A 27,918-nucleotide genomic window follows, 5' to 3' on the forward strand; every position below is an offset into this window, starting at 1 on the left:
CAGTTAAGAGGAAACCTTAATATGGCAGTTTCAAAAATCAACTTTTCTAAAAAAGCAGTAAAAGTTGTGAAAACTCACAAAAACTTTCTCTTGCAACACTTAAAATCAATGCTATGTGTATAATGATAAAATCAATGCTATGTGTATAATGATAAAATCAATGCTATGTGTATAATGAATGTCTCATGAAAAAAGTGATAAAGCTTTATGAGTGTAGTTGCTTTACAACGGTAACAAAAAACTGTTATTTTTTCGTGAAAATCGCAGTAATTGTAATTGTAGAAATTGTTTAGTGATGTTGCCCCGTCTGTCAGCTGATATTTCAGCAATGCATTTAATGCTTATTAATATCACAACTGTCAGAAACGTACATTACAATGAAATGAAACTTTAGAGGAGCTGCCTAACTTCATCCAGCTTTTCATAGATTTATTTTTTTTGGAAAAATGTTTCAAATAAAAGTGATACACACAAGTGCCATGAGTGATAGAAAAAACTGCAACATCGATACAGTAATATTTCTATTAAACATAACATTTCCGAACTATAAACAAATACTCACGGGCAAGCTCCATGAACTGTTCGAAATAGATTATAGGAAACAATGGCTCTCTCAGTTCTCGAAGATACAGTTTCAGAACACCAGCAACTGAATTCATATCCGAAGCATCAGTAATTTCAGCTAGCGGATCTTCGCCTCTCTCAAAGCTATCTCTGAAGTTGTTGATCTCCACTTGGGAACCCGAGACTCGAAATATTCCTTGGTGATGTAACCCTAAGAAAATTAGTCAAGATGTGAAATAGTGCCTCTTTAAGGAAGGATTCTAGTGAAAACATCGTTAAGGACCTCACTTACCGTACAAGTTGATAATTCGAATACAGCTCTTAATTATTAGTGGAATGTCGTGGCCAGTAGATTCAATGTACTCTTCCAGGCTACCTCCGAACAATTTTGGCTGTGTGGTAGTATTCAGGCGACCTATACACTTCCTACGTGGCGGCCTAGCACCCAGATATCCTGGCTGGGCTGGAGGACTGGCAGACAGTTCGGCCAGCGTGTTGCGCATGTAGTCGTATTTAACATTTAGTCGGGCGATACGAGATGTTCCCATCAGGAAATCACGAAGTTTCTGCAGGAAATAGATCAATTAATTTTTTGTGCATTTTAGTTAGGCTCCAAATCTCGGAATCAGTGCATTTAGTACCATTCTAATGAGCAAATTTGTCTTCTACCAAAGAATTCTACTAATGCTTCTAATACATCTGTAAGTTTAACTGACGGGAAATTTTCTAGAAATGCTTAAGGTTGAAGCTCCCCTCAATGTTATATAAGATGTTAAAATATTATATAATGGATACACACATTGCAATGGATGTACACTTACAGGAAGTAGATCAGCATATCTACCGACCGTGATTTTTTCATGTTCATAATGACAGTGCTTTTGAGGAATCTTGTGTTTGCTGCAGTTATTGAAATAAAATAAATAAAAATAAGTTTTATACTTACAGTAAGATAAAACTCTTCAGTTTCATGGCGATCTGCTCGAAGTTTCAGTGAAGCAGTTTCTGGAGGTCGAGAAGTCGGCGCCGCATTCTCGCCGAAATATCCAGACCAGTCGTAATCCTTCACAGTCAACATTTGTAAAAGTGTTCCTTCGGCCGTTTCCAACGTCTTCCAAACCTCATCACTCTGCGCGCGTACGGTAGATATTCGCGACTCTAGCTGACTCAAACGGGTTCCCATGTCTGCGCATAACAGTTTCTGCAGTTCCGGCTCCGCCTGCAACGTAAAATAATAAACTTTTATTATACTGAATATATGGTTTTTACTTAGGTTATTGTTCTCCTTATCAGTGGGGCTTCTACTAGTTATTTACACATCAGTCAAATCTCTTTTTTTGTCTATTCACATTAACAGAACTACAGCCATCCTCATATCTGGCCACCTCAGAAAGCACGATGTACTGATTAAGAGCGATCTGTGAATGCATGCTCATTCACTCATATCACGAGAATGGTAGATTCCAACACAAATTTATTCAAAAGCAAGTTAGAACAGTGAAGTTCATAAAAAAAAAAAAAATTGAAACTATCCCGAGGAATATTTTACAATTAGAAAGTATGACTGTATGTTGATGAGCTTATCAGTTAATGGAGATTTAGTTAGTGATAGTGAGCTCACACTGTTCTGAACTATGATGTATGATAAAATATGCATTTTACATGAGAATTAGACCTCGTTCAAGATGTGTTTCAGCCTTTATACACATCTGTCTGTGAGGAGAAGCAAAGCCCCATGCAATCCAAGACCTCTCTGGTTCCAGAAGGATACCAGCTCCCCCCAACCATAACAGAAACACAATTCAGTCTCAGGCAAACAACCAGACCAGGACTGAGTATCTATAAATTCACAGCACTATGAATAGGTACGATACAAATCTTAGGAGGAAACAGCCTAATAAACTTCAAGGTATGATTAGGTGTTTCATCCTTTAACCCATAGACTTCAAAATGTATCTGTTATAAGATTCCGGTGGAGCCCTTAAAAATCTTAGTTTGGCAATGCTCCTCTAATAGTGAGTTTATTGGTGAGTGGAGATTTAGTCAGGGAGCTCATGGAGATTCAACTAGGGAGCTCGTAATGGCAAGAGCATGTGGTCACATGTTTTGAGTAAATCAGTCCACATTCACTGATCTTGAAAGAATGTAAAGTCTAACTGGTAATTCCACGGATGATTGAAGCAGACATTAATTCTAAGTTTTCATTTTACTCACATCATCCTTGTTTCCAATAAATTCCAACTTTTTGGGTATCATGAACGGTGTGTGATTATATTCAAGAAAGCGTTGCTTATCCAATCGTGAATCTAACGCTGTTATCGTAGCAACCAAAGACTCCGAAGACGCTGACATTGACGCTCTCCGGCCTTCTTCAGAGGTTACATGCGTCATCAACGCTCTTGAGATACAGTGATGGAATCCAAGATCCATACAATCTATTAAATCTGATAGATCGTCCACGTAGTATTTATGTAGAGTAGCATTCGATGCTTCGATGCATAACATATATTCATTGCGGGCTTTCAGTGCCTTCAATTTGGAATCGAAATATTTGTTCTTACGCTGTAACATAAGTAACATAAATTTCAGGTCAAGATGAAATAAAATAACCATTTTTTGAGTCACACACGATTTTCTATAATTGGAATTTACATAATTTTAAATTTGTGCCAAGTGCCTCTTAAATGAATTTTTACTCAAAATTTAGCGATATATATATATACATTTTTAGACTTTCTGTTTCACACACTAGCGTGAACACGTAATGAAATTAACAGTAAAACAGTTAAATTCAGTTAAAACGCTCCTCCGATTTACTGATTTTCTTCAACCTCTAATCTGACAACATATTTTATTATTTAGGAAACTAGCAGGGAGGAGAGAATATTATCGGATAAAGTTCTGAGTAAACCGTAAAACTCCTCCAAATTAGGAGAACGTTAGAGAAGAAATAATGACTTGCTCAGAGCAGTAATGTTAAGCTGAGCACCCGTTCAGGTCGGAAGATAAGCCACAAAAGAGTGGACAAGTTGACCAAGGTAGGTAGGATCGCTTATATGTTTTTGTGGTACCGAGCCTCCCGATGACGGTCACAAAACAGCTAGAGAAATAAAATATTGTCGAATAACGAAATTAAATAAAAAAATTGGAGAGTCTCCAGGCTAACTATTAACAAAAAAAAAAGAAGGTATTAGGTAGGGATGCGCGAAGTATCTTTCCCTCTCAGAGTAGAATGCTATTACGAATTTTCATAGGCCAGCACAAATTAGAAAAGACGGCCAGTCCTGAATGCAAGAATTATGATAGAGCGTTGGGGAAACGGGTTAATATATAAATAATTTATTTCTAGGGGTATTTTTAGGTGGAGTATATTCGGAAAAAGCATACTCCAAGGAAATGCTTGTAAGATTTGAAGTTGAGAATTTGAATATCTTACGATATTCTAAACAGATCGGATAGCTTCTGTTAAGTTACGTGGGTTGAGGATAGAAGAGATAATAATCACTTTAAGCTCAGGTACCCGGTGGGCTTCTTATTAATGTCCAATTTATTAGTTAACATTTTCTAGGTATTAAAACAAATATAAAATGGCACTTTATAAGAACGCCAAACTTCACCAACTTTCCAGACGCCACTAAAGATTACTTATTCCAAAAAATTTAAGTAGAAGTGATAAAACTATTAGTGTGTACTAATATACCAACTATTAAAAAGAATCATAAGATCAGCTTTTGAGTTAATAAAAAACAGAAATATTGTTATATACTATGAAGTGGTAGTTCCAGTTGCTGATTTTAATCAATAAGAATCTGTCAACATTAAAACAATTACACCTACCTTTTGTACATCTTTCTCGATGATTCTAAACTTTTTAGATCGATCCAACTTCTCCTTTGGGATAGTTAATTCAATTTTAGCTCTTTGCGCTTCGGCTAACCGTAGTTTTGTCTCTGCTTGTCGGCAACTGCCCTCGTATGTTTGATAAGTTTTCAGTGCAGTCTGCAACTCATGCAGCACTCGAAATATCTCATCGTGCATTTCGCAACAGATTTCTCGACACTAGAAGTAGATAATAAATTAAAGAACCAACTAAAAAACCATTAAAATCAATTACATCATTTTTTGTTTAAAATAGCACAGATATTTTTATACTAATACAAGCATAAATCGAAAGTAAAATGGGGAGCTTAATAAGAAACAAGTTTGTAAACAGTATAGAGAACGGTTGAGGATTAGGAGAGAAAAAAGTATGACTTTTCTTACACCTGATAGTACTAAACTTATTTCTCAAACAAATATGCTAAAGTTTGCTTTGCATCTCCAGTTTATAATAAATTGAAACTTACCCTTTTATATATCCTTTGTATATCTTCGATGACTTGCGATAACTTAGAGACCAGATGGATGGAATAAATGTCAGAGAGAGCGGCGTGGTCTCGACTTAATGTCCTGGTCTGGTCAACCAGTTCTTGCCAGCAAGAATAACTCGAGAACAGTGACCATTGTTCTCGCCTGAAATTAAAATATATATATATGATTATATATTCCTGCACCACTTTTTGTCCTGAAAAATACATTTAAAAATTTGTCGCTAAAAATTGCAAGATGTTTGCTTTCTGCACTAAGTACTATTTAAGGAAACGATAGGGGGCATTAGATTTTACTCTCTGATTTTGAATTATAATTTTAATTTCAGAAAGATATATTTTGATATAAAAAAAAGTACGTTTGCAACAAATTCTACATCGTGTATTTTTTTTGAACACACATCCAATTCCACTTCACATAATTATTAAACCAAAACAAAAAAATTATCTCCAAAGTAACTTACTTATGTCGATGTTCTTTGTGCCTCAACTGTAGACCTTTTACAAGTTTGTCCAAACTTTTGGAATAATCTAATTCAACTTCGGCTCTACGTCGGAAAAATTCTTGTAGCTCCGACACTATGGCTACCTGTGTTTCCATACGCGTGTCCAGACATCTCAGTTGTTCTGCTAACTGTAACCTAATATCTGAAACAGATACAAACAGAAATCTCTAGTATAGAAGAAAGAAAGCACTTGTAATTGTAAAACACAGTGAGCGATTTCTGAACGATTTGACATAAAAAGTGTCCAAAGATCATTCGCAAGACAGATTTTAACTTGTATAGACTACTTTTTAGGGTGCAGTCAGAGGCGTTTCTCGATTATCCCAAGGATTTCAATTATAATTATATTTTCTTAATTTTGAGCGATATTTAAGAATTAGTTTTCTTGTCAGAATGCAATTCGCAACCCTCACATTTTAAATTATCACCTGATGTTTCGATAAGTATTAATTTAACTAGAGTTTAAAATTAAAAAAAAAAGAAGCCTATGATAAGTGCCATTGAATATTGTAAGGTAGTGGTAACGTCAAATGGCCAGGTTCCCTTCAATAAATGAATGTTAATGGCGCAGGGAAACGCTTGATTACATGCGATTATAAAATCGTACGCAGGACAATGTTCCTAAATTCGGCAATAATTATACTCAAGATAAAGCTCTCAAGAAGATGGCTAATATCTGCAGACTATCATAAAAACTAATATGGTTTTGTAGATTTTTTTTTTGTTTAAGGGATTATCGCATAATTTGTTTCTGTAATTTATTTTTCTCTGAACTTTGGGTAGTTATGTAAATTCATAAGGTGGTAAGTGCTTTTTTGTGGTACTAATAATTTACAATTAACACCAATTAAAGGATAATCAAATAATTATTTGAGAAACTAATTATAATTGACACTATGTGAAAGATAAAGGTATTTCACTTTCAAGGCATATTAAACTCATGTTTTCTCATTAAATTCATTTATTTTAAGATTCCATTTTGTACTTTATGTGAGTAAAAAAAGTTAAGTAATCGCCGATTTTTTTCAGGGGCTTAACGTCCAACTACCAATTAGGCATCGTGGACGGGGACAGAAGCACATTCTTTACATTTTTTTTCTAACAAATAAATAGTAGCTATACGCGGGATTTGAACTGGAAATCTCCGACTTATAAAGCCACGCTCATAAACACTAGAACAATACTCGCCTCTCATCTTGTACTTATATATACATAACTAATTGAATTTAACTTCATTTAATTATATTTTTAAAAAGTTCAGAAGAGCTCTAAAACTTTCGGAAGCATTTTGTAAAGTACGATTGCATACCTTGAATCAAAATTCAGGAAGCACTGTGTGGGATGCTTTGGGACGCCTAACTATTTATTGAGCAATGGTCCTCACACGTGCCAAGCGATATGCCGCCTCACCGTCCCTATATTCGTGAAGATAAAAGATTTTCCTTCTGTGATATAGCCCGTCTGGTAAATTAAACGAACTTTTTAAGTTCAAACTTAGTACGGGTAGACTGAATCGTCTTGTCTCCTAGGCTTTTATCAGCCTTCCAACTAATATACGGTATCCTACAACACTTCAACTTCTTTTATTTAGAAAACCGATACCCCTTTGGAGCAAGGGATGGACGGGGAACATTAGGTAATACTGGCCGGTCTATCTTCTCGTATGGGTGCCGACTGTATTTATGCAAACAATTATAGTGTCCTTTTCATGAATGTCCAGACACCTTTGTGTACGTGGAAGACCTTATTTTTTCTACCCAAACTCAGTAACTCTCAGTAGTTCCACATTAGCCTTGGAGCAGGCTTCATAGGACTTGTGATCCTGTAAGCTCATCGACTGGTCGAGAAGATGACGAATTTGGAATAAATTGTCTCAAAAGCCTTAAGAAATTTTGCGACAAGCTCCGCCAGAAATACTAGCGTACCTAAGCTCGGTAGCAGTTAAGGGTTGGATGACATTTTCCTCTCTCACGTTCTTGGAGCCGTCAGTGCACTTACTACACATGAATCGTATGCTAATGGCGGCCTAGGCTTCCAAGCCCCTAACAGATAAAGTGGGGTGAACAAATTCACAATGATCATTTTTTCATTACAGAAGTTTCACAATCTATAAATTCAACACCCACCCGTCTAAAGATTTAAACACTCACCTTATATTAAATTGTAGACAGTCTCGAGTGCCATTATACACATGTTTAACTTTAAATATCGGATTTGTTTTGAAGACGTTCAAAAATCGACAAAATTGTTTGGATCTATTAATAAAACTTTAACAATGGTGAAACTGAAAGGTAACCCGTTTATGATCTGCTCTGCTTTTGAAAAATGTAACATTAGAGATATGATCTAATAAGAAAGACACGCTCTGAAGCGGCCTATGTGCGACGATGCTTTTCAGGAAGATGTCAGTTTCACAAGTGCTCATTTACTTGCTGCTGAAGTAGCAGAATCTAGAGGAATGATTAGCAGATTATCTCCATAATAAGGGAAAAGATAAAGAAGAGTAGTAGAATAGTGACTCCGACTAAAGAGAAAAAATAACTGAAATCCTTAAAGAATCTCTTTAAAGAAGCTCCTGCTTCATCAGTGAATGGCGTACTCCGCTGATTGAGATAATTAAATAATTTCACCGAAATTGTTTGAAACAGATTGCAAGAGCTTTTTTGTTTTTGATTAGAAACCTAAAAAACCATACAAGCAAAGGATCCAACAGCTGGCAGAAAGACGGCATATTACAGTTAATCAGCATGGGCTATATTTTGTACATTAATACAAAATTGATTTTTTTTTATTCGAAAAACGGTAATTTTTGTATAAATCCCACTAATATAGTATGACATACTTACTATTAAATAGAAGCAGTTTTCTGGTTGAACCCAATCTTTTAATTGGAGACTTTGTACCAATTCCATTACGGGTGTCATCCTCGTCCATTACAACTGAGAATGTACAACACTTTCTCGAATTAAATGGAAACGTTATGATGTCTACAAATAACTCCGTTCCATAATTTGATCAAAAGTGTTAGACTAACATCACCTAGTTTAATAAACATTTAACTAATTTGGTTTTAAATAAATTACACAATGCACACACTCATTTCTCTATTTAAAAAAATTAGATCAAATAAAATTTTAACTCCTTCAAAAAAAATAATCTAAAGAAAAATAATATGAATTAAAAGAAAATAAACTAAAACAGTAACAATTAAAACTGGGGGAGCAATTGGACAACATAAACATACCAGAGGAGAGTTCTTTTTGGAGATTAACAGTGTTGTAGAGCTTTCTATACAAAGTTAATTATTTTTGTAAGCCCAAAAATATCACTTTCAAAATTATCATAATTTTAGGCATTCTAAAATTTCATTTTATTTTAAAAAGAATATTATTTAAATTTAATCAGAAAAAACGGAATTTAAAAGTGCAGCTAAAATCTTAAAAAATAAAATTTACATCAGCACGATTGCAGTTGATTTGCCCCTTTCCTTCAAGAGCCAAATTTAAAGTAAATCTGGTGTAACCACTAAATTTCTAAAATATTTAACTTACATTTTCAGATGGGAATTTCGACTGAAGTTGGCAGCAATATTGTAAACGTTCACTATAATAAAATGGTATTTTTGAGAGGTGTTAATCATTCCAAGTATCCCCAGAACAGTCTTCAAACATTTCCTTTTTCTTTTTAAATGTATTATTATATGAAAGTGTCAAGCTATTTATTTTCATACGTTAACAAACTTTGAGAAAATAATTGAAACCATTTTTCCTAAACCTCCCATAACCGTTAAAAATTGATTCAGCAAAATGGTATTTTCGAAAAACCCCATTTCCTCCAATGTCTGTTTTTTGATACTATAAACAGGTGGCATAGTACCATACCACTTACTGAAGTAGCACGTTAGGGTTGAACCCATCTTACCTTTCATCCAAAAGCTTTTAAAATGAATCACCATCCCAAAACAATCGTTGTAGTGCTTTTCAGAAAAAATATCTATATATTTTTTGTAAACAGCCACTTTTAATTAATCCTCAATAGCAGCTTTTTCTTTGATTTATTTTTTATACGTATTTTTTAGGTAATAAAGGGGTGCCTTACAAGCCAAAGCCACGCCGAACTAAAAAATCTGTTGTTGCCCCCAGATGTTTCAGTATTTGTACATTAATGCCTTCATTTTAATTCTTATTTTTGTAAATATTCGCTAATTTTTTGTTTATAAATATTTAAAATACAGGCCAAGCCAATAGGGCCTCCAAATATTCACGTATATATTCTAAGGGGACAATAGTCCAAGGATAATAAATTTATTTTCATTTTCATTTCATTTCATTAATGTAGGCAACTATAAACTGTTGAATGTCTAATAGTAGCACTTTGGACATATGTATCTATGCCGGACCTATGCGTTGTGTATGAGCACCTATGTTTTTTTAGTAATGCGTCACGAGGAAAGCAGATGGATCTGTTGACTCCCCTAAAGCTCTAACAAATTAATCATTTAAAAAAAGAAAAAAAATGAGAAAATAGAGAATTTAAAAAAATAAAGTTTACATAAAACTGGCGCCAAAACTAAAAATCTGTTATTTGTTTATTGAAGGTAGTAAAGAATGCTGGAGGCTTGAATATTCTTTTAAATTCACAGAAGTCATTCGTTCAATACCTGCTTTTTTTTTTAGCTTTGCCAATGTTAAGATTTTCATTTTTAAACTTAAAGCTTATGGCATTGGTACCAACAACTGATTCGGTTTTCATTCTACTTAGTGAGATTGTTTATTATTTTAGATTAGTTCATCTTTTTCATATCAATTTTTTGAAACTTCGGGCGTTCCTCAAAGGGTAACTTCTTGGCTCTTTACTTCATTTTATTCTCATCAACGATGTGTTTAATGATGTTCTTATCTTCTGTTTGCTGACGAAAACTTCCAAGTTATAAGATTCACACAGGATAATATTATTCTTCCACTTTAAAAATAGTCTTACCTTAAATATATCTAAATGTATTATTCTAAAACTACATTTCTTTTAAGTATTTAATTAACAAACAACTCTGGTTAAGAATACAGAATTTATGAAAAAATTATCTCTCAAATTTCATGTATTCAACATTACCACTTAAATCTTTAGATTTTATAATTAGGTATTTTCGTGTCCACGCTAAAACTACATCTCTTTAGCTAAATCAGTTCTAGAATGTTCCTTCGTTATCTGGTCACCCAACCATTTTTTCTGAATAAAAATTTAAATAAAATTCAACATTGTTATTCAGAAGTATTAATTTATTTCTTAATTTCGATGATAATGTCGTGATAATATACTCATAAATAATTGTAATTTACATTATGCGTGTCTGCCTTAACATTTTGTGTATCTTCTGTCTTGACTATTGTGGTACTTCATAAATTACTAAAATTTCACCTTACACTGCAATGAAATTCTCTAGTTATCGATTTTATTATTCCAACTCATGATATCAGGACTCCTCTTTAATACTTGTTGGACCCTCCAACAACTATATGTTGTTACTAAGGAATATCATAAGTTACTACATAACAGCAATTCGTAGAAGATAGGTTAAATGGTCTAGCTAATATGACTAAACATATTATGTTAAAACAATAACGATTACTTTATCAGCCTGGAGTTGCTCAGAATCAACATGTGTGAATGTTGACCCGAACTGTACTTCGCTGATAATTTCACTTCAGGGGCTCCATCCCATTAGAGCTGCCCTGGGCAATAAAACTAAACCTCGGATCAATATTTCAGGCAAATTCGTGATTTTCTGCCCATATTTTCAGAATAATAGAGAAATTAGGAAAGAGATTCTATTCATAGTACCACGTGTGTCAGCTTTATTTACTGCACCGCACTTCATACAATGGTAAGTGATCGTAAGTTTGAACCGCTGTATTTAGTTCTTCTTGTATCTTATTTTTTTTTTTTAATGATTTAAGGCGCGTCAACATCTAAGGTTATTGGCGCCCGGAGCTTTTTTCAGTGCACTGCCGGCCTCCGGACAGTGTTCTCTCGTTACAGACAACACTGTCCATCACCGGACAATGAGCTGTAAGAAGCTCCTAGGAAGAGAAAATCAAAGGGTCAACAGCTGGATTCGAACGCGGGACCTCCGCGTGGGAGTCCAGTATGCTAACCTTATAGCTAATCCCTTCCCTTTGTATCTTATTATATTGATAAACGCACTTTCAGTAATTAGTAAAAATAAAAATATATAAAAAAAATATACATAATGAATACACTGTATTTATTAATTTATTTCTTAATTTCGATGATAATGTCGTGATAATATACTCATAAATAATTTTAATACGTTTTACATTAAGCGTGTTTGCCTTAACATTTTGTGTATCTTCTGTCTTGACTATTGTGGTACTTCATAAATTACGAAACTTTACTTCGTAAACTGTAATCCGTGCCTGGAAGAATTGGGCTTCTGCGGCCAGGATGACAGATCCCGCTAACTGGACCAAAGGTATAGATTCTAAGTCAATCTGTTAGCAGTCAGTTGGCCAGCTAGTTAGTTGTTAGCTAAAACCGTTCAAAAGATTCACTCTTCCGATCAAGTTACTTCTTCTAACTTGGTATTTCAGTAACTAATTTCATCTTTACTAACATTAAATAGATGTTAATACCGTGCCAGTCAATGAAACGACACTCTATAGAAAAGCGTACCTTCGCCTTTTAACCAAACAATATATTTTCCTGGAAAAAGTAAACTTACTTTAAGTTTTAAGTCTTAGTTTACTATAGATATGTTGAATAAAACTTAATATCATACTTAATAACGATATTATTTATGGGTAAAATTAAATTTTAAGGTACTCACAAAATTAAATCATGAGAATGATAATCACTAATGCGAAAAATGGCCTTGCATCTTCTTGGAAAGTTTGGGTAAGTCAGGTTTGTATGTTATTTTTAATTTAGACACGATTCCAGGTTCTTATGAATAAGAGAACTCATAATTATTATTAAGTTGCTTTCCAAATGATCCCTTGTTAGTTCATTAACACAATTATCTTCTTCTTTTTTTCAGAAGAAGGCCATCGAACGCTTTTTTCCAAACTTCACAGGAAACAGTTCCAACTCTTCAGCAGAATAGATGTTCCTTTCACTGCTTTATTTTGCATGAACTTCAGCACGTTTTCTCACGCGCCTCACTTCGAAGACACAAACAGCAAAAGCGGTGCGGCTGGCAGCAAATGTACTTGGTCTGAGGCTGAAGTTATTTTATCTATATCTCCGTCTTCAAAAGAGGCTCGCCCAGGCCGAAAATTGACTTCTGCGCAAGGATCACAAAGTTTCAATCGCACTGTGCATGTATGCCCGCACGTGGTATTTTGTGGAAGAGCCAAACTCTAGGGGCCAAAGGGCCGCATATGTCTGCACGGTTTGCCGCGAGTAGGATACGAAAATTAAAATTGTAAATTAAACGTAGAGACTGAGAACGTTTTTAAACTTTTGCAAGTCATTGAATTAATTTCTATATTCAGTTATATTTCATAACATCTTTTCACCGTTCTATTGTGCACTTGCTAAAGTTTGCCTTCACCATTGCTTGAATATGCTTTAAGCACTTACCTGTTACAGGATTTCTTACTAGAAATATTGTCATTTTGTCATAGAATTGTCACTTTATATGTCACTTTTAAGGCAAACTAGAGTTTCATAAACTGACAACTCTTAAAAAAGTCTACTTTTCCTTAAAAAATATTTCCAAAAGTAAGCTTTTTGTGCTTACTTTAAAAATAAGGATTTCCTATAAATTCAGTGGCGTCCTGAATTTTGATCCTAAAGCAATCGTAAATTTTTTGCCTGAGAAAGTGTTAGCCCTACCACAGATTTTAAAAACACCTAATAAACTCCTTAAGAGGATTTATTATAGGACATATTGTAAAGCCATAATTTCTTGACCTAAAAACTGTAGAGTGCTGACTTTTTGAGCAACACATGAACATTTGCAAATCAAGACTCTAGACAGTTTGCGATCTCCAACCGCACATCTACCTACTATTAGCGAAAGATTGAACTTTGAACTTTAAATATTTGTTTAAAAATTTCAAATTATTCGAATATAACTTCTGGCACCATAAATTTTCTGTAAGGAACAAACTTCGCATCGAATTTTGGAAATATTTCATTAAAAAAAAACAAAAATAAACTTCAAATTTAAGCACAATTGCTTATTTTGCAAGAACAACTGATTCCAAAAGTTGCTTTGGTTTTGAGACAATTTTTTTTCGCATGCCTCTGGGGTATCCACCCACCATTCTTGTGCACCAATGTTTTGATGGTTGAACTTGTTACGACATTTTGCAATGCCATAATGGGTTTTCGAGAAAAAGGCTGTATAAGTTCCTCCTGGGCCAGGTACTTACTACCTACTCAATATTATATTTATCCAGTGTCCAGGTATCCAACGAGATGAGAAAGACCTTGTTTTGGATTAAAATTGACGGGAGGATCTCTCGTACCCTCCTAACAACCTAATAAATAAAGTATCAATTTTGCAAATGCTGGGAAAGTATAAGGTAGAAGGAAATTATTATAAACAAGTTTTAGGAACGAATTAAAAATAATTTCATCACAAATAAAATCCAAACAGTTTTCATGACATTAAAATTGTACATAATAATTTGATTCTTTTCTCAATTAATTTAACTTTATACTTTTTCTTGTATTTTAAAAATTGTACTTTTAAGTTTTATTTTGAGGAATTGTGGAGTTCTTGACAAAAAAAAAAAAAAATACAGAAATGAAAATTTAAAATCAGGTAATCCATATATGTAAGTTTTTTTTTTTTTTTTGTGGGCTAATATTTTTAGATCAAACTGAATTTTTGTAAGACAAGAAAAAATTTAAGAGATCTTTCAAAATGGATGTTTCAAATTTCTCTTATCATAACTTCATAAGTCCTAACTCACAAATTTCTTTATAATTTTTAATTTGACTGAAGCTTAGTTAGCTTTAATATTAGATAGGTCCGCTGAAATAACACAGACATTGTAATGAGCTGAGTGGCGTTTTTGATTTCCCCCTTAAACACCATTAAAATAATTATTTCCAAAAATGTAACCAATTAAAGCAAAAGATCTACACGAGTCTAGAGTTTAAATAAAATCTTAACAAAATGAAAAATTCACCTTGTAAATTGGCCACTCCCAGGTTGGTTGATTTTAATCTAAAACACCGACTCACTTTTTTATAGTTTAGGAACCTCACAACGATTGCAATAATTCATTTCACTAGGAGTAAGAGAAAGTAAATGTTTATGTTTCCAGAATAGCAATATAAGATTATGTTTACACAACTTGACAGTTTTGAACATTATGTACTTGAAAGATCCCTCCATATTAACATAAAAACACTTTTGTACTAAATTATTACATTAAATTAAATTCTCTCTTTTGTTTGTTAGTTTAAATAAATTTTCCACAGTTTTTTTGTAATTGTGTTGTTTGCTAAATATTAACATTATAATCTCTACACATTGATATTTTTGTTTGTCTTTTATACAATAACACGTTCTTCTTTCAAATAGTTTAGATCTGCTAATAAATACCTATATTTACATATATAAAATTATACTTAGAAAATAATCGAGTACACTTTACAGACTTCATTTCTTAAAATACAACTTCTGTTTTTTTTATTTCTTTCTTTTCCTATATATTATAAAAAATTGAATTTTACCATTTACTTTTTATTAATTTTTATTTTTACTATTTTAAAATTAGTTATAATACTGTCAAATAGTTCTTAAATAAGAACCATATAATTTTTTCTTCTTATTGAAAAATGACTTCGCCGTGAATATTGTTACAGCTTGGGGTTTAATGCTAGATGTAACAAAAGTCTGCGTTTTTTTAAATTTATTTTTTGTTTTGTTTTTCCAGAATACTCAAGCGCCATTGTTATGTTTATAGATATGCAGGCAGCGATTTCAGTAACAATTAGTCCTTATATAGGGAAGGGATTAGCTATGAGGTTAGCATACTGGACTCCCACGCGGAGGTTCTGGGTTCGAATCCAGCTGCTGACCCTTAGATTTTCTCTTCCTAGGAGCTTCTTACAGCTCACTGTCCGGTGATGGACAGTGTTGTCTGTAACGAGAGAACACTGTCCGGAGGCCGGCAGTGCACTGAAAAAAGCTCCGGGCGCCAATAACCTTAGATGTTGACGCGCCTTAAATCATTAAAAAAAAAAAAAAAAAAAAAAAAAAATTAGTCCTTATATAGAGAAGGGATAAGCTCACTGGTTTGCGTACTGGATTCTTACGCAAAGACCTCGAGACGGTTTAGTTTTTTTTTTTTTTTTAAATTAAGGCTTGCATCCGAAGTCATTGACACTCGGAGCCTTTTTCAATACACTGTGTGCCCCCAGACAGTGCTTTCTCGTTACAGACAACACTATCCTTTACCGGACAGCAAGCTGTAAAAAGCTCCTGGGAAAAGAAAATCAAAGCGCCGGTAGATGGATTGAAACCCAGGATCTCTGCGCATTCAGTGCGCTAACTACTGAACTGATTCCTTCAGCACTATTATTATTGTTACTATTGAATTGCCAGAGCGTCAAGGGATCTAAACCCAATGCAGCTGTAGGCGTCATTCATTTTGATCTGATTTCTGATGGTCATAAGATTATATCTACAATCTCTACCTACTTGTTGAGGATTCATTTTGTTCTAAAAAAATATCCGTCTTTAAATTGCAAAAAGTGTACTTATTCAAGATGGCTTCGCAAGGGTGCAAACGCCTCGTCAAACGTGTTACGGAATATTTGAATTTTGAGCTTCTAGAGAGAAGCTCTAGTTAGAGGGTTCAAGAGTTAGAGGTTCTGGGTTAGAGAACGCAGCTTACAGCCTAAACTTGTCACGTTCTGATTTCCTTCTCTTTCTAACTTAGGTCAGTTTTACCTGATAAACATTTAATAAATATGGAAGAAACATGGGAAAATAAATGAGTGTCCGAAGAATTTCATCTGCAAAGCTAGCTGATGGTTAGGAGAAGGGCATGGCATTGTTGGCTCCCTGGTGGGTTCAAGACGTAGAAAATGGGTTGCCTTTATCTCCAGCAGTAAGCTTAGCAGGTAAGTAAACTATCCGTTTTTGAATTGTAAGGTGTAAAACGTACAGACTTTTGTTACATCTTAGATTTATTCTTGAGACTTGAGTTACACATAGAGAACATAGCTATGAATCTGCTCTGTTTTGTGTAGCGCAAGGAGCTAAGAGAGCCCTTTGAGATAGTTACTTAGCCTGATTCATGAGTTTTTAGTTTAAAAATAATTTTGAGAGTATATTACATCCTGTGGTACTAATTAATGCACAATGGCAGGCAACTAGAGAAATAAATGCCGCACAAGACTTACTAAGCCAAGTCTCTTTATTTTATTTTATTTTTTCTGGCGCATCAACTGCTACAGTCATTAGCGCCCATCTCTTTATTTATAACTTTTTCTTGTAGCATATGACCATGAATGTTTAACTGCCCTCCTAAAAATGATAAAAACTTGTTTGCTCTAACTACAGGGGACCGTTAGAGTTTAGTTCGCACTATTATGGCGATTCACCACAAATATTGTCAAAAGATTATTCTTTCACTAACCTGAAAAAAAAATTTGTTCGACAAGGTTTCCAACTGGTTAGCTGATTATGCTTGTAATATTGAGTATAATTAATAAACAAATTATTTTTTTAAAACTAAACCTTCAAGACGTTTAATATTTGACGATGTTTGGCTTTTTTTTAAATAGACCTTTAAAATTATTATTTCTAAAAATAGTGGATTTTGACTTCTTCAACATGCCATACTCCGCATACAACTAAAAAAATTGCTAATTTTATTTAAAAAAAAAATTATAAAAAAAGGCAATATTAAAACACAAAGTGTATTATTCTTTCTTTTTCAGTCTCAAACTCCTCGTACAGAAACAATGTATGGGTTACCAGTCAAGCGCATTGCTATTGGTCAGCTAGAAATTTGTCACCGCTTTTTAAAGTTTTTAGTAAATATTGCAGTCCAATCCAAGGCCGCAATGCTGCTTTTTGTTCCAATTGAACTGTCAGTAGCCGAAAGTACTATAGGACACTACTTGAGCTGTTTCTCCACAGCCTCATTGTTTCGACCCTAATTCCGCTTACTTTTGTTTTTCTCTCCTTAACCTTGAAGAAGGTTGGTTGTTAGTGCTGGTGATAGCAATTTGCACATACTTTTATTACGTTTATTATTTTTTTTAAATTTAAGGTGCGTCAACATTTCAGGTTACAAGCGCCCGGGGCTTTTTTTTCAATGCACTGCCGGGCTCCGGGCAGTGTTCTCTTTGGGCAGACCACACTGTTCAACACCAGAGAGTGAGCAGTAAGAAGCTCCTAGAAAGAGAAAATCTAAAGGCCAGCAGTTGGATTAAAACCCGGAATCTCCGCGTTGGAATCCAATACGATAACCACTGAGCTAATAATTCCTTCCCTTTTTATTATGATTATTTTATTTACACAATAGTCTATGTTTTTTTTAATTATGTAATTTAATAATACCAAAAGAAATGCTGAGGATAACGTGTTGAAGAAGTCAAAACTTGTATAAGGTAAAATAAAAAAAATTTGAATAAATTGATTAATAAAAAATTAAAAACAAATAATAATAATAATATTAGAGCTGACTACAGGAGTTCTGCATTGATTTTTTTAAGAACTGTTCGGGTGGAGAAGCAAAGAGAATGAAATAGTGGAACTACAACAATCGTTTCAAAATTTACATTTGATAGTTTGACAGCTAATTATCTAGTGGTACTCCTTGACATAGCTACAAGATTAAACAGTTATAAAATAGACTTGATCGCGTCTGTTTTATCATGTGTTTTAGCGATAAAAATTTGAAGCCAAAACAGGTATTAGGATGAACCAAACGCAAGATGAGATAACTGTTAGTAACATATTTCACAACGTTATTATTTTTTTGTTTCATAGTTAATTCTAATAATTACATTATGAAAAATTAGATATCTATTTCATAATCAATTACTTTTTACCGTGGTTCCCTTGCTCTCTTAACCACCTTTTTAAATTTGATGAAGCTACTATTATTACTCAGTTCATCCTCAGTATCACTACAAATGTAACAAAAATAATCAAAAATCGACCATGTAACTCGATTTAAAAAATAGATATTAGAAAACATCATGGTAGACGCTAAAACAAGCCTTTGGTTGCGGTCATGCTTTTAACAAGATGGAATTTAAACTTTCAAAATTTACAATATAGAATTTCTCTATCTCTCACAGTCTCATTCTTTAGAAAATATATATTTTTAAAATCTGTATTTTTAGTGCTTCAATATATTCTGTTTATCCAGATTCCATTGTTCTGGTTTGTTTTCAAATAACAGACTTCTGGCTATTCGAAATGCGGCCCCCTAATTCGTCGCTTTTTTTTTTTAATGTATAGCATAACAGCCACCAGATTGGGACATTAATTCAGATTGTCACCGGCACTAGTTTCGTGGCCGTAGAACATCGGATCTGCAACAGAGAACAAACGAAAGGATTAATTTTAACTAAATATTAGTCTTCAGTTATACATATATACACGGGCATTTTGCACTATGGCCAAATAGATCATAGTGCTCCCACTGGTTCCAGATAATGCACTTACCCTACATTCCCAGGGATGAAACAACTTAACTAGGTTTCCTAGGGTAGTTCTACTTAGAGCGATAAGAGCCGAAAATTAGGGAAAAGGCTCACCTGGTACCAACTCATCCCTCCACTCCAATGCTCACCCTAAATATCCAGAAGAAGGCTACTTAGGACACTTGGAAGTCCCAAGCAGAGCGGGAAATCGGCAGTTACCGACCTGATTCTGGAGTGAAACTGCATGTAATATCAGTGTCAATTTACAAATGTAAGTTCCTGCTTTTGTAAACTAGATCTTATTGTTTATTTATTTTAATAGAGGAATCGACTGTTAAAAATATGTACTAATATATATTTAATTGAAATTAGAGCGCCTGAAGTTATTTTTATAAAAGCCAAATTGAATCAAGCAGAAATAAAATAATGAGACTAGGCTAACTTAAAAATTAATGTTTTAATAACCACAAAGTCTGGTGAAACCATAATTTCCCAAAAATTGACACTATATAGCAATACTTCCTTTTCCTAACAGTAAAGATAGATAATCTAGAAACCTACCTAGCGGGTTCAAGCCGTAGTGTGCTTGGTAGACAGCCGAACCATTCGAAGTCATCGAACTAGAAATTGGCAGGCCACCACTTAACGAACTTTGATGCGAAGAAAGTTGGCTAAAACTTCCCATAGGTACGGTGGACTGGCTTAGTTGACTCAGACCTGGAAACAAAAAAGTGCATTTTTGTTTTCTTTTTAATATATATATTGAAATTAACAACTGCAAGTGCGATTGCTCCAGTCTAAAAACTGATGCAATAACTAGAAAATGTAAAGATACGAAAATTACGTAAAATAAAATGTAAAGAGTTACCAGCCATTAATGGCTCTCCAATGAATCAATTTTTGACCTTCACCGCTAAATAAATCACCTTCCCGGCACCTTCTCGTCGACGGTTAGGGTTGTCTGAAGAAGTAAAAGAAGGATAGCTGGTCAATCAGAGGATTGGGATGTGGGGAAAGGCAAGAGTGAAATTTCTCGTATAGGGTGCAGTCTAAGTCTTGAATGAAAGGTATTTTTTTAGATCGAAGTGGTTCTGTTAGAGACATAGTATGGAGCATTTGTAACATGCTGCAGAATTTTCAATTGTAGTATTTGGAGTCAGTAGATATTGGAATTCTTGGCTAAACCCCAGAATAATTCAAGCCCAAAAGTCAAAATATGTATCCTTAGAGCTTATATAAGTATTTTATTGACAAATATCTATTCGCCTAAAAGTACTTTGCAATTCAGCGTCAATTTTGATCGTCCGCCGTGTATTGCTAGTAGTTAGTTGCGTTTTTACAGTTCTTGTTTTTAGGCAGTTCTTGTATGTGGGTTCCATGTCAAACGTTTGTCCATTTACAGTCCTAGGTATTGTACAGTGACAGGGCAAGGAAGTACAGTCAGGTTTTTGTAGACTAGAAGGCACGTAACACGTCTGAAGGTAATATGAAGGTTATGATCTGGCACTTCAGTAAGGTTACTTTCAATATCCATTTTATGAATCCATTCTTCTCGAGACTTTAGATTCCTTAGGTGTTGGCTGATCAGCCTATTCCATCACAAACCCAGAGATTTGTTGTGGCACTCTCAAGATAAAGCACCTCTCCAGTCCTGTTAGATTAGATCTAAAGAATCTTGAAAGGGATTCCAAGGTGAAGTTTGAAGAAACGAGGATTTAGGGCCAAAATTTCAGCCATGCTCGCCCTTCACCCTGAAAGGAAATACCCAATTTACAAGGGCCGTCTCTTTTTATTTTTTTTAGCCAAACTGTCAAAAGGCTATCCCATAACAGGCCCATGCGATACATGTGTTTGGTCGGCCATCTTCAAGATCGTTTGAAAGGCCTATCGGCTTAATCAGCTTTGTTGCAGTGATGACGCAATAAACTTGTTTCAGAAACAATAGGTTCTGAATTAAATTTTTGGCGACTACAAAGTAATGGAAAAGTGTAGTAAATAAAAAAAATAATTAAGAAAAGATCAAGTTCAAGATCAAGAAGTGAAATGTCCATGTTTTGCCTTAAAAAAATTAAATGTTTTAATATTTTTAAAATGAAAATCGCAATAGTATTGTGTGAACATGCATTTCAGAAACTATATTATCATAATGATACTTATATACTATATCAAAATTACTTCATTCAATGCAAATTTTAGAGGGCCTTTTTTTTTTAGGTTTTTTTGCTAAGGTATATCTGTATAAAAATATCTTGCTTTAGTATTTGTTTTTTGGGCGATCATTTACATCAAAAACCATGATTAACGAGGCGAAAAACAAATATTTATGCCCCTGCCTTATTTATTCTTGCCACACCATTAATAGATTCAATCTAGATTAGATTTTCCCATTTACAATATATTGATAGAAACAACTAGTGACAGATTATGGTATTCACTCAGTTTGGAAAAGTTTTATTTTGAATACAAATGTGCCAGTCTCCGCCAAAATACAAATGTTTAATGCAGTAAATATAGCTATCATGTGTTATGGGGCACAGGTGTGGGGCGGGAAGAAATATCACCAGGTTGACCGGTTATTTACTTTTTTTATGAAAAACTTTTTGCGACTACCCCAAAATACACCAGATTATGCCATAATTTTAGAAACCCAGATTCCGCCAATGTACCGTCTACACATTAAAGCTCCATCATGAGTATATAATTAAAGTTTTAAATCTACCAGAAAGCAGATATCCAAAGCTTGTGGCACTTGAGGTTATCAAGAGAAATATATATTGGTATCGGGAACTTCAAAATATAAATAATGAGTATGGTTTAGTGTATGATTTCAAAAACAATAGTTATAACGAATGGAAAAAGTTCTTTGTAAAACTTAGAGACAGAATTAGGTTAACTATTGTGGAAACAGCTGGTATCAAGGCAAGGAATTCTTTATTTAGTGTGACTTATAAGCTATTAAATTATAATTTAAAAGATGAGGCAGCTTACTTTAACAACAATTTCAATATAAATGATATAAGCCTAATTATAAAGATAAGAGCGGAGTTATTAAATTTAAATTATAAAAGGTACAATAGTGAGATTCCACAAATATGTTCAATGTGTAACCCAAAAGAATTAGAGTCCGTATTTCATTTTATGGCGACGTGCCCTATATTAAAAGAATTCAGAAGAATTTATTTCAATGAGGATTTTTTGTCAATGGCCCAATTAGAGGAATACTTAAACGGAAAGAAGTGGGATTTAGTACTGAAATATTGTAGGATGGCTCTTAAATACTCGTATAGGCAACAACTTGTGGCTGAATTTAATTTTATTTAAGTTTCTATTTAGTTCTGTGTTATTGTAGCATAATGTTTAAGTTAGACCAGAAAATGATTTTAAGTTATTTTAAAGGAAAAAATTTATTTATGGTTTACTGTTTTATAATAAAAATACCCCTCTCCCCTGATGGTTTTACACCAAGGGTATCTGTCCTTATGTATATTTATAAATAAAGACAGCTCTCATAACGTCTAAAGCAAATTCCATCAAACCCATCAGAAAGTTGTTAGATGCTGTTGTAAAGAATTCTTTACTCTACGCATGCGAAATATGGGCTTATAGGTATGCCGACGATCTGGAGGCAGTGCAGGTGCAATTCTTAAAACAAATATTTAATCTGCCGAGATCAACTCCTAATAGTTATCTCCGCTTAGAATGTGCAATATTTCCAGTTAAGCTGACTATAGTCAAATCAATGTTAACCTTTTTAATAAAACTTCTTGAGATGCCCTCTAATAGATTGCCCCGTATTTGCTTTGATATACTTCTGAGCTTGGACTCATTGTCAAGCACTAAATCTTCTAATTGGGTTTCCCAACTCAAATTGGAACTATTCTCGATTGGCCACCTTGACACTTTTTTATCGCTGGACCCAGTAATAATTAAGAGATCTTTATCAAATATAACTGATGCCTTAAAGAATAGATTTTTAAGTAATGACATTGCTTGGGTTATAGATTCTAAATATAATACAGTTTACAGAAACTTGAGTACATTTGGTCTTGGAGAATTTTACTTGGAGACTAATTATAATTTATCTAAGTCCAGAATTATTATTCAGCTAAGACTTGCAAATCTAAATAAAACAAGTATTTACATTAAGGATACTAAATATATTTTTGATTCTTCTGTTATTTGTACTTTGTGCAAGCTTTTTAAGCCTGACTCACTCTCTCACTTTATGTTTGAGTGTCGACCTTTTGCGCCACTTAGAATTCAGTTAGCAGAAAACCTAAACATGGATATGTCCTGCCATAATAATTTATTTGAATCATCACTTTTAATTGAGTCCTTAGTTCAGGCCAACTTGATATATAACTATTTCTGTGCAGCCACAGCACTCAGAAGTTTCCTTTTAAATGAGTAATCTCCCTCTGTTAATATAAATTTGGACGGGTTTGTAGTTAATTTTGTATTGTCTAGTTATTATTTTAGTATTCTTGGTACCAGTTCTATATCTAGTTTGTTGTCTTAGACTTGTATTTTTCAGTTTTTCATCTTTTTGTAACGTTTGTTTATTTATTTTTCTGAGGATGAGATAGCTGTGTTACATCAATCAACATATATTTATTTTATTATTACATTGTCATATTATATTAAACTGATTTTGTTTTTCTTGACTTTCATGGTATTACTTTTATGTTTTATTTAGTTTTATTAACAGTGATTTAATTTTTATTATATTAAAATTATGTGGTTAATTTATTTTTGTATTGTATATATTGAACAGATTTGTATTTAGTTAATTTTTTATATATTTTGCCTAACTCGTGTTATGAGTTGTATTACTCAAAAACAATAAAATTTTGATTTGATTTGATTTGAAAATAAAGACAGCTTATTATTATTATTATTAACTAAGTGACAGATTACAAAAACATTGTAGGAATTTACCTGAAGCGACTGTCGAGACTCCCCAGCGAGCTTCCGCCGATCCGAACATACCGGAAGGGCAGATAGATTCGGCCATGGTGCCGAACGGAGGCAGCCCGTGCGAGGGCAACAGAGATCCAGGGCTTCGAAACACGTTAGTCGTCTTCTTCCGCTTTTTCCACTTGGCTCGTCTATTTTGAAACCAGACCTTAAAAAATTTATTATGAAAAAACAAAAAAACAAAAAAGAAATAGTTCATTTATTTGACAATGAGTAAAGTAATGTAATTTTACACTGAAGTTTAGATAGTTAACTACTCGAGATCAGTTAGAAATCGAACTAAATAACAGTATAAAGAAGAAATATGTACCTACTTTACTCACATGTTGTACATTAATTTTGTTTTTTGTGCAACCGCATTTTATGTATAATTCCTGAATTCACGAGATATTCTCTTAATCAGAAAACTTTTAGTAGTTCCACAGGAGAAGATCTTGACTAATTACTTTGAAATGCATCCATGTTTATTGCTCAAAAGATTATTGAATCGTAACGTCGGTAAAGTAAAAACGAATTTTTGATTTCCTGTGACCAACCCTCCAGACGGAAAAATCATGTATTAACACTTTCACGACTATCTAGTAATGCTATTCTAAGGCTATGGCTCATAGCCTGTGATTCACAAAACCACATGAATGAAATCTTAACCGAATTGTAGAGAAAAGTTAGCTCCACAACTGGTATAAGTAGCATTGTTTTATTGATAATAGTTAATGAGTAATGGGAGGTTAAATTTTGTAGGTTTTGTAAATCGTTCAAATTTCAAACCGTTATATCTCTCTTCGTATTGGTCTGATTTTTATGAATCCTTTACTGAATTGTAGAGAGAAGTTAGCTCTACAACTTGTATAAGTATCGTTGTTTTAGCGATTATAGTTAATGAGTAATGGGAAGTTAAATTTTGTAGGTTTTATAAATCGTTCAAATTTCAAACCGTTATAGCTCTCTTCGTATTGGTCTGATTTTTATGAATCCTATACTCAATTGTAGAGAAAAGTGAGCTCTACAAATAGTGTAAGTAGCATTGTTTTAGTGATAATAGTTAATGAGTAATGGGAGGTTGAATTTTGTAGGTTTTGTAAATCGTTCAAGTTTCAAACCGTTATATATCTCTTCGTATTGGTCTGATATTTATGAATCCTTTACTGAATTGTAGAGAAAAGTTAGCTCTACAACTTGTATAAGTATCATTGTTTTAGCGATTATAGTTAATGAGTAATGGGAAGTTAAATTTTGTAGGTTTTATAAATCGTTCAAATTTCAAACCGTTATATCTCTCTTCGTATTGGTCAGATTTTTATGAATCCTTTACTGAATTGTAGCGAAAAGTGAGCTCTACAACTAGTATAAGTAGCATTGTTTTAGTGATAATAGTTAATGAGTAATGGGAGGTTAAATTTTGTAGGTTTTGTAACTCGTTCAAAATTCAAACCGTTATATCTCTCTTAGTATTGGTCTGATTTTTATGAATCCTTTACTGAATTGTAGAGAAAAGTGAGTATAATTTATAAGTAGCATTATTTTAGTAATAACAGTTAATAAGTAGTAGGGGGTTAAATTTTGTAGGTTTTGTAAATCGTTCTAATTTCAAACCGTTATATCTCTGTTAGTATTGATCTGATTTTTATGAATCCTTTATTGAATTGTAGAGAAATGTTAGCTCTACAACTGGTATAAGTAGCATTGTTTTAGTGATAATAGTTAATGAGTAATGGGAGGTTAAATTTTGTAGGTTTTGTAAATCGTTCAAATTTCAAACCATTATATCTCTCTTCGTATTGGTCTGATTTTTATGAATACTTTTCTGAATTGGAGAGAAAAGTTAGCTCTACAACTGGTATAAGTAGCATTGTTTTAGTGATAATAGTTATTGAGTAATGGGAGGTTAAATTTTGTAGGTTTTGTAAATCTCTCAAACTTCAAACCTCTATATTTCTCTTCGTATCGTTCAGATTTTAATGAATCCTTTACTGAATTGTAGAGGAAAGTTTGCTCTGTAACTGATACTTGAATCAGAACTGAACTTGCTATTGTCTCTTAAGCTCGAGCTCCCATATAATATGTAATAATACTCATCAAAATATGGGAACGGGTGTTAGTCAAGTGGTCAAGAGCGTGGATTTGTAAGTGGGAGATCCCTAGTTTGAATCCCCAGTATGACTACTTTTTATTTGTTAGATTTATGTATTTGTTTATAGTGAAGTATGAGCTTCCGCCCCCGTCCAAGACACCTAATTAATTGGTAGTTGGACGTTAAGCGCAGGCCTGAAAAAATAGGCGATTACTTTACTTTTTACTTACTCATCAGACAAACCCTAATTCAGCTTCACTATTGAATTGAATATTGTATTGAATTAGCTCCAAAAATTATGATTCTGAATTCATGAGTCTTCTCTTGTAATCTTTACAACAGTAATTTAATGCAGCTAGCACTACCTGAAAGACAGTGACCAGTTTTCCTAGATTTACCAAGATATCATACTAATCATCAGATTAGCGGTCGTTCACTCCGATTTTTATCTCTTCTTCAGCTTTAAAGCCGACCGAGAACCTTACTCGGAATCTTTAAGTAATTACTTAATAATTAGTATCGTTTATTTCATAATTATTTTTTAATTATTCTGTGAAATCCAGCACAACACCACATTGAGAAAGTGCTTATGTTTTATAAGTAATGCATTTACTTCTCAGGCCAACAAACGCTGCTCTCTCCGAAAAAAAATTCTGAATATACTGAGTGATATGGTATTTAATTGGAACGTCATAATTAAATCTGACGCACACATTTACAGTGCGATATAATTTTACACCAAGTTCGTTCGAAATATCACCCTAAACTGCACTGCCATTGCCAAAATGAAGAAAGATATAGGCAGAAACTATGAAAGAGAGACCTATTCACTGATAACATTTAATCATATTCAGGGAACCACAAAAATAAATTTATGGTAGAAACTTAATTTCAAAATTTGACAAGAATACAATACTTAATTTGTTCTTTGATTGAATGAAAGTAAAATTAGATAAAAAGGATAAGAATTTTTGGTGGAACAATGTTGAATTAGGTCAGTAGATTTAGCTTTTGGTTCGGCGAGTGGACACCAGGTTGTTCTGAGTGTGTCATATTCCAGCCCAAATCAACTTAACGTCCACCAAGTACAGAACAGTACAAAATCTCTCAGACAAGTCAGATGGGTAATTCTTTTAACAAAAAATATGGTGTAAACACCTTTTTATTTTCAGTTAATTGTACAACTTTCTCTCATTAAATTCTTTAATTTCACTGATTTTCTTTAAAATTTAAAATGTTTTGTAAATAACTTGAATATTCTTTTTCCCAGCTTGCTTATAAATTCATTTATTAATTCTTATTCTCTTTTAAGAGTTCATTTTTTGTTCTCTCTTTATTGTTAATGTAATAGGCATTTTCTGACGTTCTAAAGTAAAGTAGGAAACATTAGTGGGTAGAGAGTGTACAAAATTTAAAGGCAATCGTTGTAGCCATTTGCAAGAAAATAGCAAAGAAAAAATACAGCTGCGAACACAGAATTTTTACCCTTAGGCATCCAACTTAAAATTATTACTTTCCGAAGCATTTGCTTACAGAATTTTTACCCTTGCTCAGCTTTTTTATTTTTGTTGAAAAACACATCAATAATTTTACCTCAAACGGATTTTATGAATTATGAAGCATTTATTCTGATGAGATGGTCTCTTCATGACCAATTATGTTTTCATAATTTAAGACAGAAAGTGATTAATATTACTAACGATTTGAGGAAGTCTAAAACCGGACAGATAAAATCAACGATATTGTCCAGTACTTCGGACCCAACCATATTATCAACAGTATATTC

General features: G+C 33.4%; 2 protein-coding genes across 2 annotated transcripts in view; both read right to left on the minus strand.

Moving 5' to 3' along the window:
• The window catches only part of LOC141461798 (SLIT-ROBO Rho GTPase-activating protein 1-like), a 37,991-nt gene extending 29,276 nt beyond the window's left edge, over positions 1-8,715 (minus strand). Inside the window, exons 1-8 of the mRNA XM_074143139.1 lie at positions 8,284-8,715; positions 5,396-5,579; positions 4,911-5,076; positions 4,402-4,623; positions 2,779-3,126; positions 1,511-1,783; positions 857-1,130; positions 563-775 (exon numbers count right to left, since the gene is read on the minus strand). Of these exons, the coding sequence (XP_073999240.1) occupies positions 563-775; positions 857-1,130; positions 1,511-1,783; positions 2,779-3,126; positions 4,402-4,623; positions 4,911-5,076; positions 5,396-5,579; positions 8,284-8,371 (1,768 nt within the window). The 5' untranslated portion in view covers positions 8,372-8,715. The remainder of the gene's footprint in view (positions 1-562; positions 776-856; positions 1,131-1,510; positions 1,784-2,778; positions 3,127-4,401; positions 4,624-4,910; positions 5,077-5,395; positions 5,580-8,283) is intronic.
• Positions 8,716-15,135: 6,420 nt separating this feature from the next.
• LOC141461801 (homeobox protein orthopedia-like) overlaps positions 15,136-27,918 on the minus strand; it is a 112,384-nt gene continuing 99,601 nt past the window's right edge. Inside the window, exons 3-5 of the mRNA XM_074143143.1 lie at positions 24,023-24,209; positions 19,646-19,801; positions 15,136-18,973 (exon numbers count right to left, since the gene is read on the minus strand). Coding sequence (XP_073999244.1) covers positions 18,924-18,973; positions 19,646-19,801; positions 24,023-24,209 — 393 coding nt within the window. The 3' untranslated portion in view covers positions 15,136-18,923. The remainder of the gene's footprint in view (positions 18,974-19,645; positions 19,802-24,022; positions 24,210-27,918) is intronic.

The sequence above is a fragment of the Rhodnius prolixus genome, unplaced genomic scaffold (genome assembly GCF_049639745.1).
Source record: "Rhodnius prolixus isolate KJV_2025 unplaced genomic scaffold, Rpr scaffold_12, whole genome shotgun sequence".
Lineage (NCBI taxonomy): Eukaryota > Metazoa > Arthropoda > Insecta > Hemiptera > Reduviidae > Rhodnius > Rhodnius prolixus.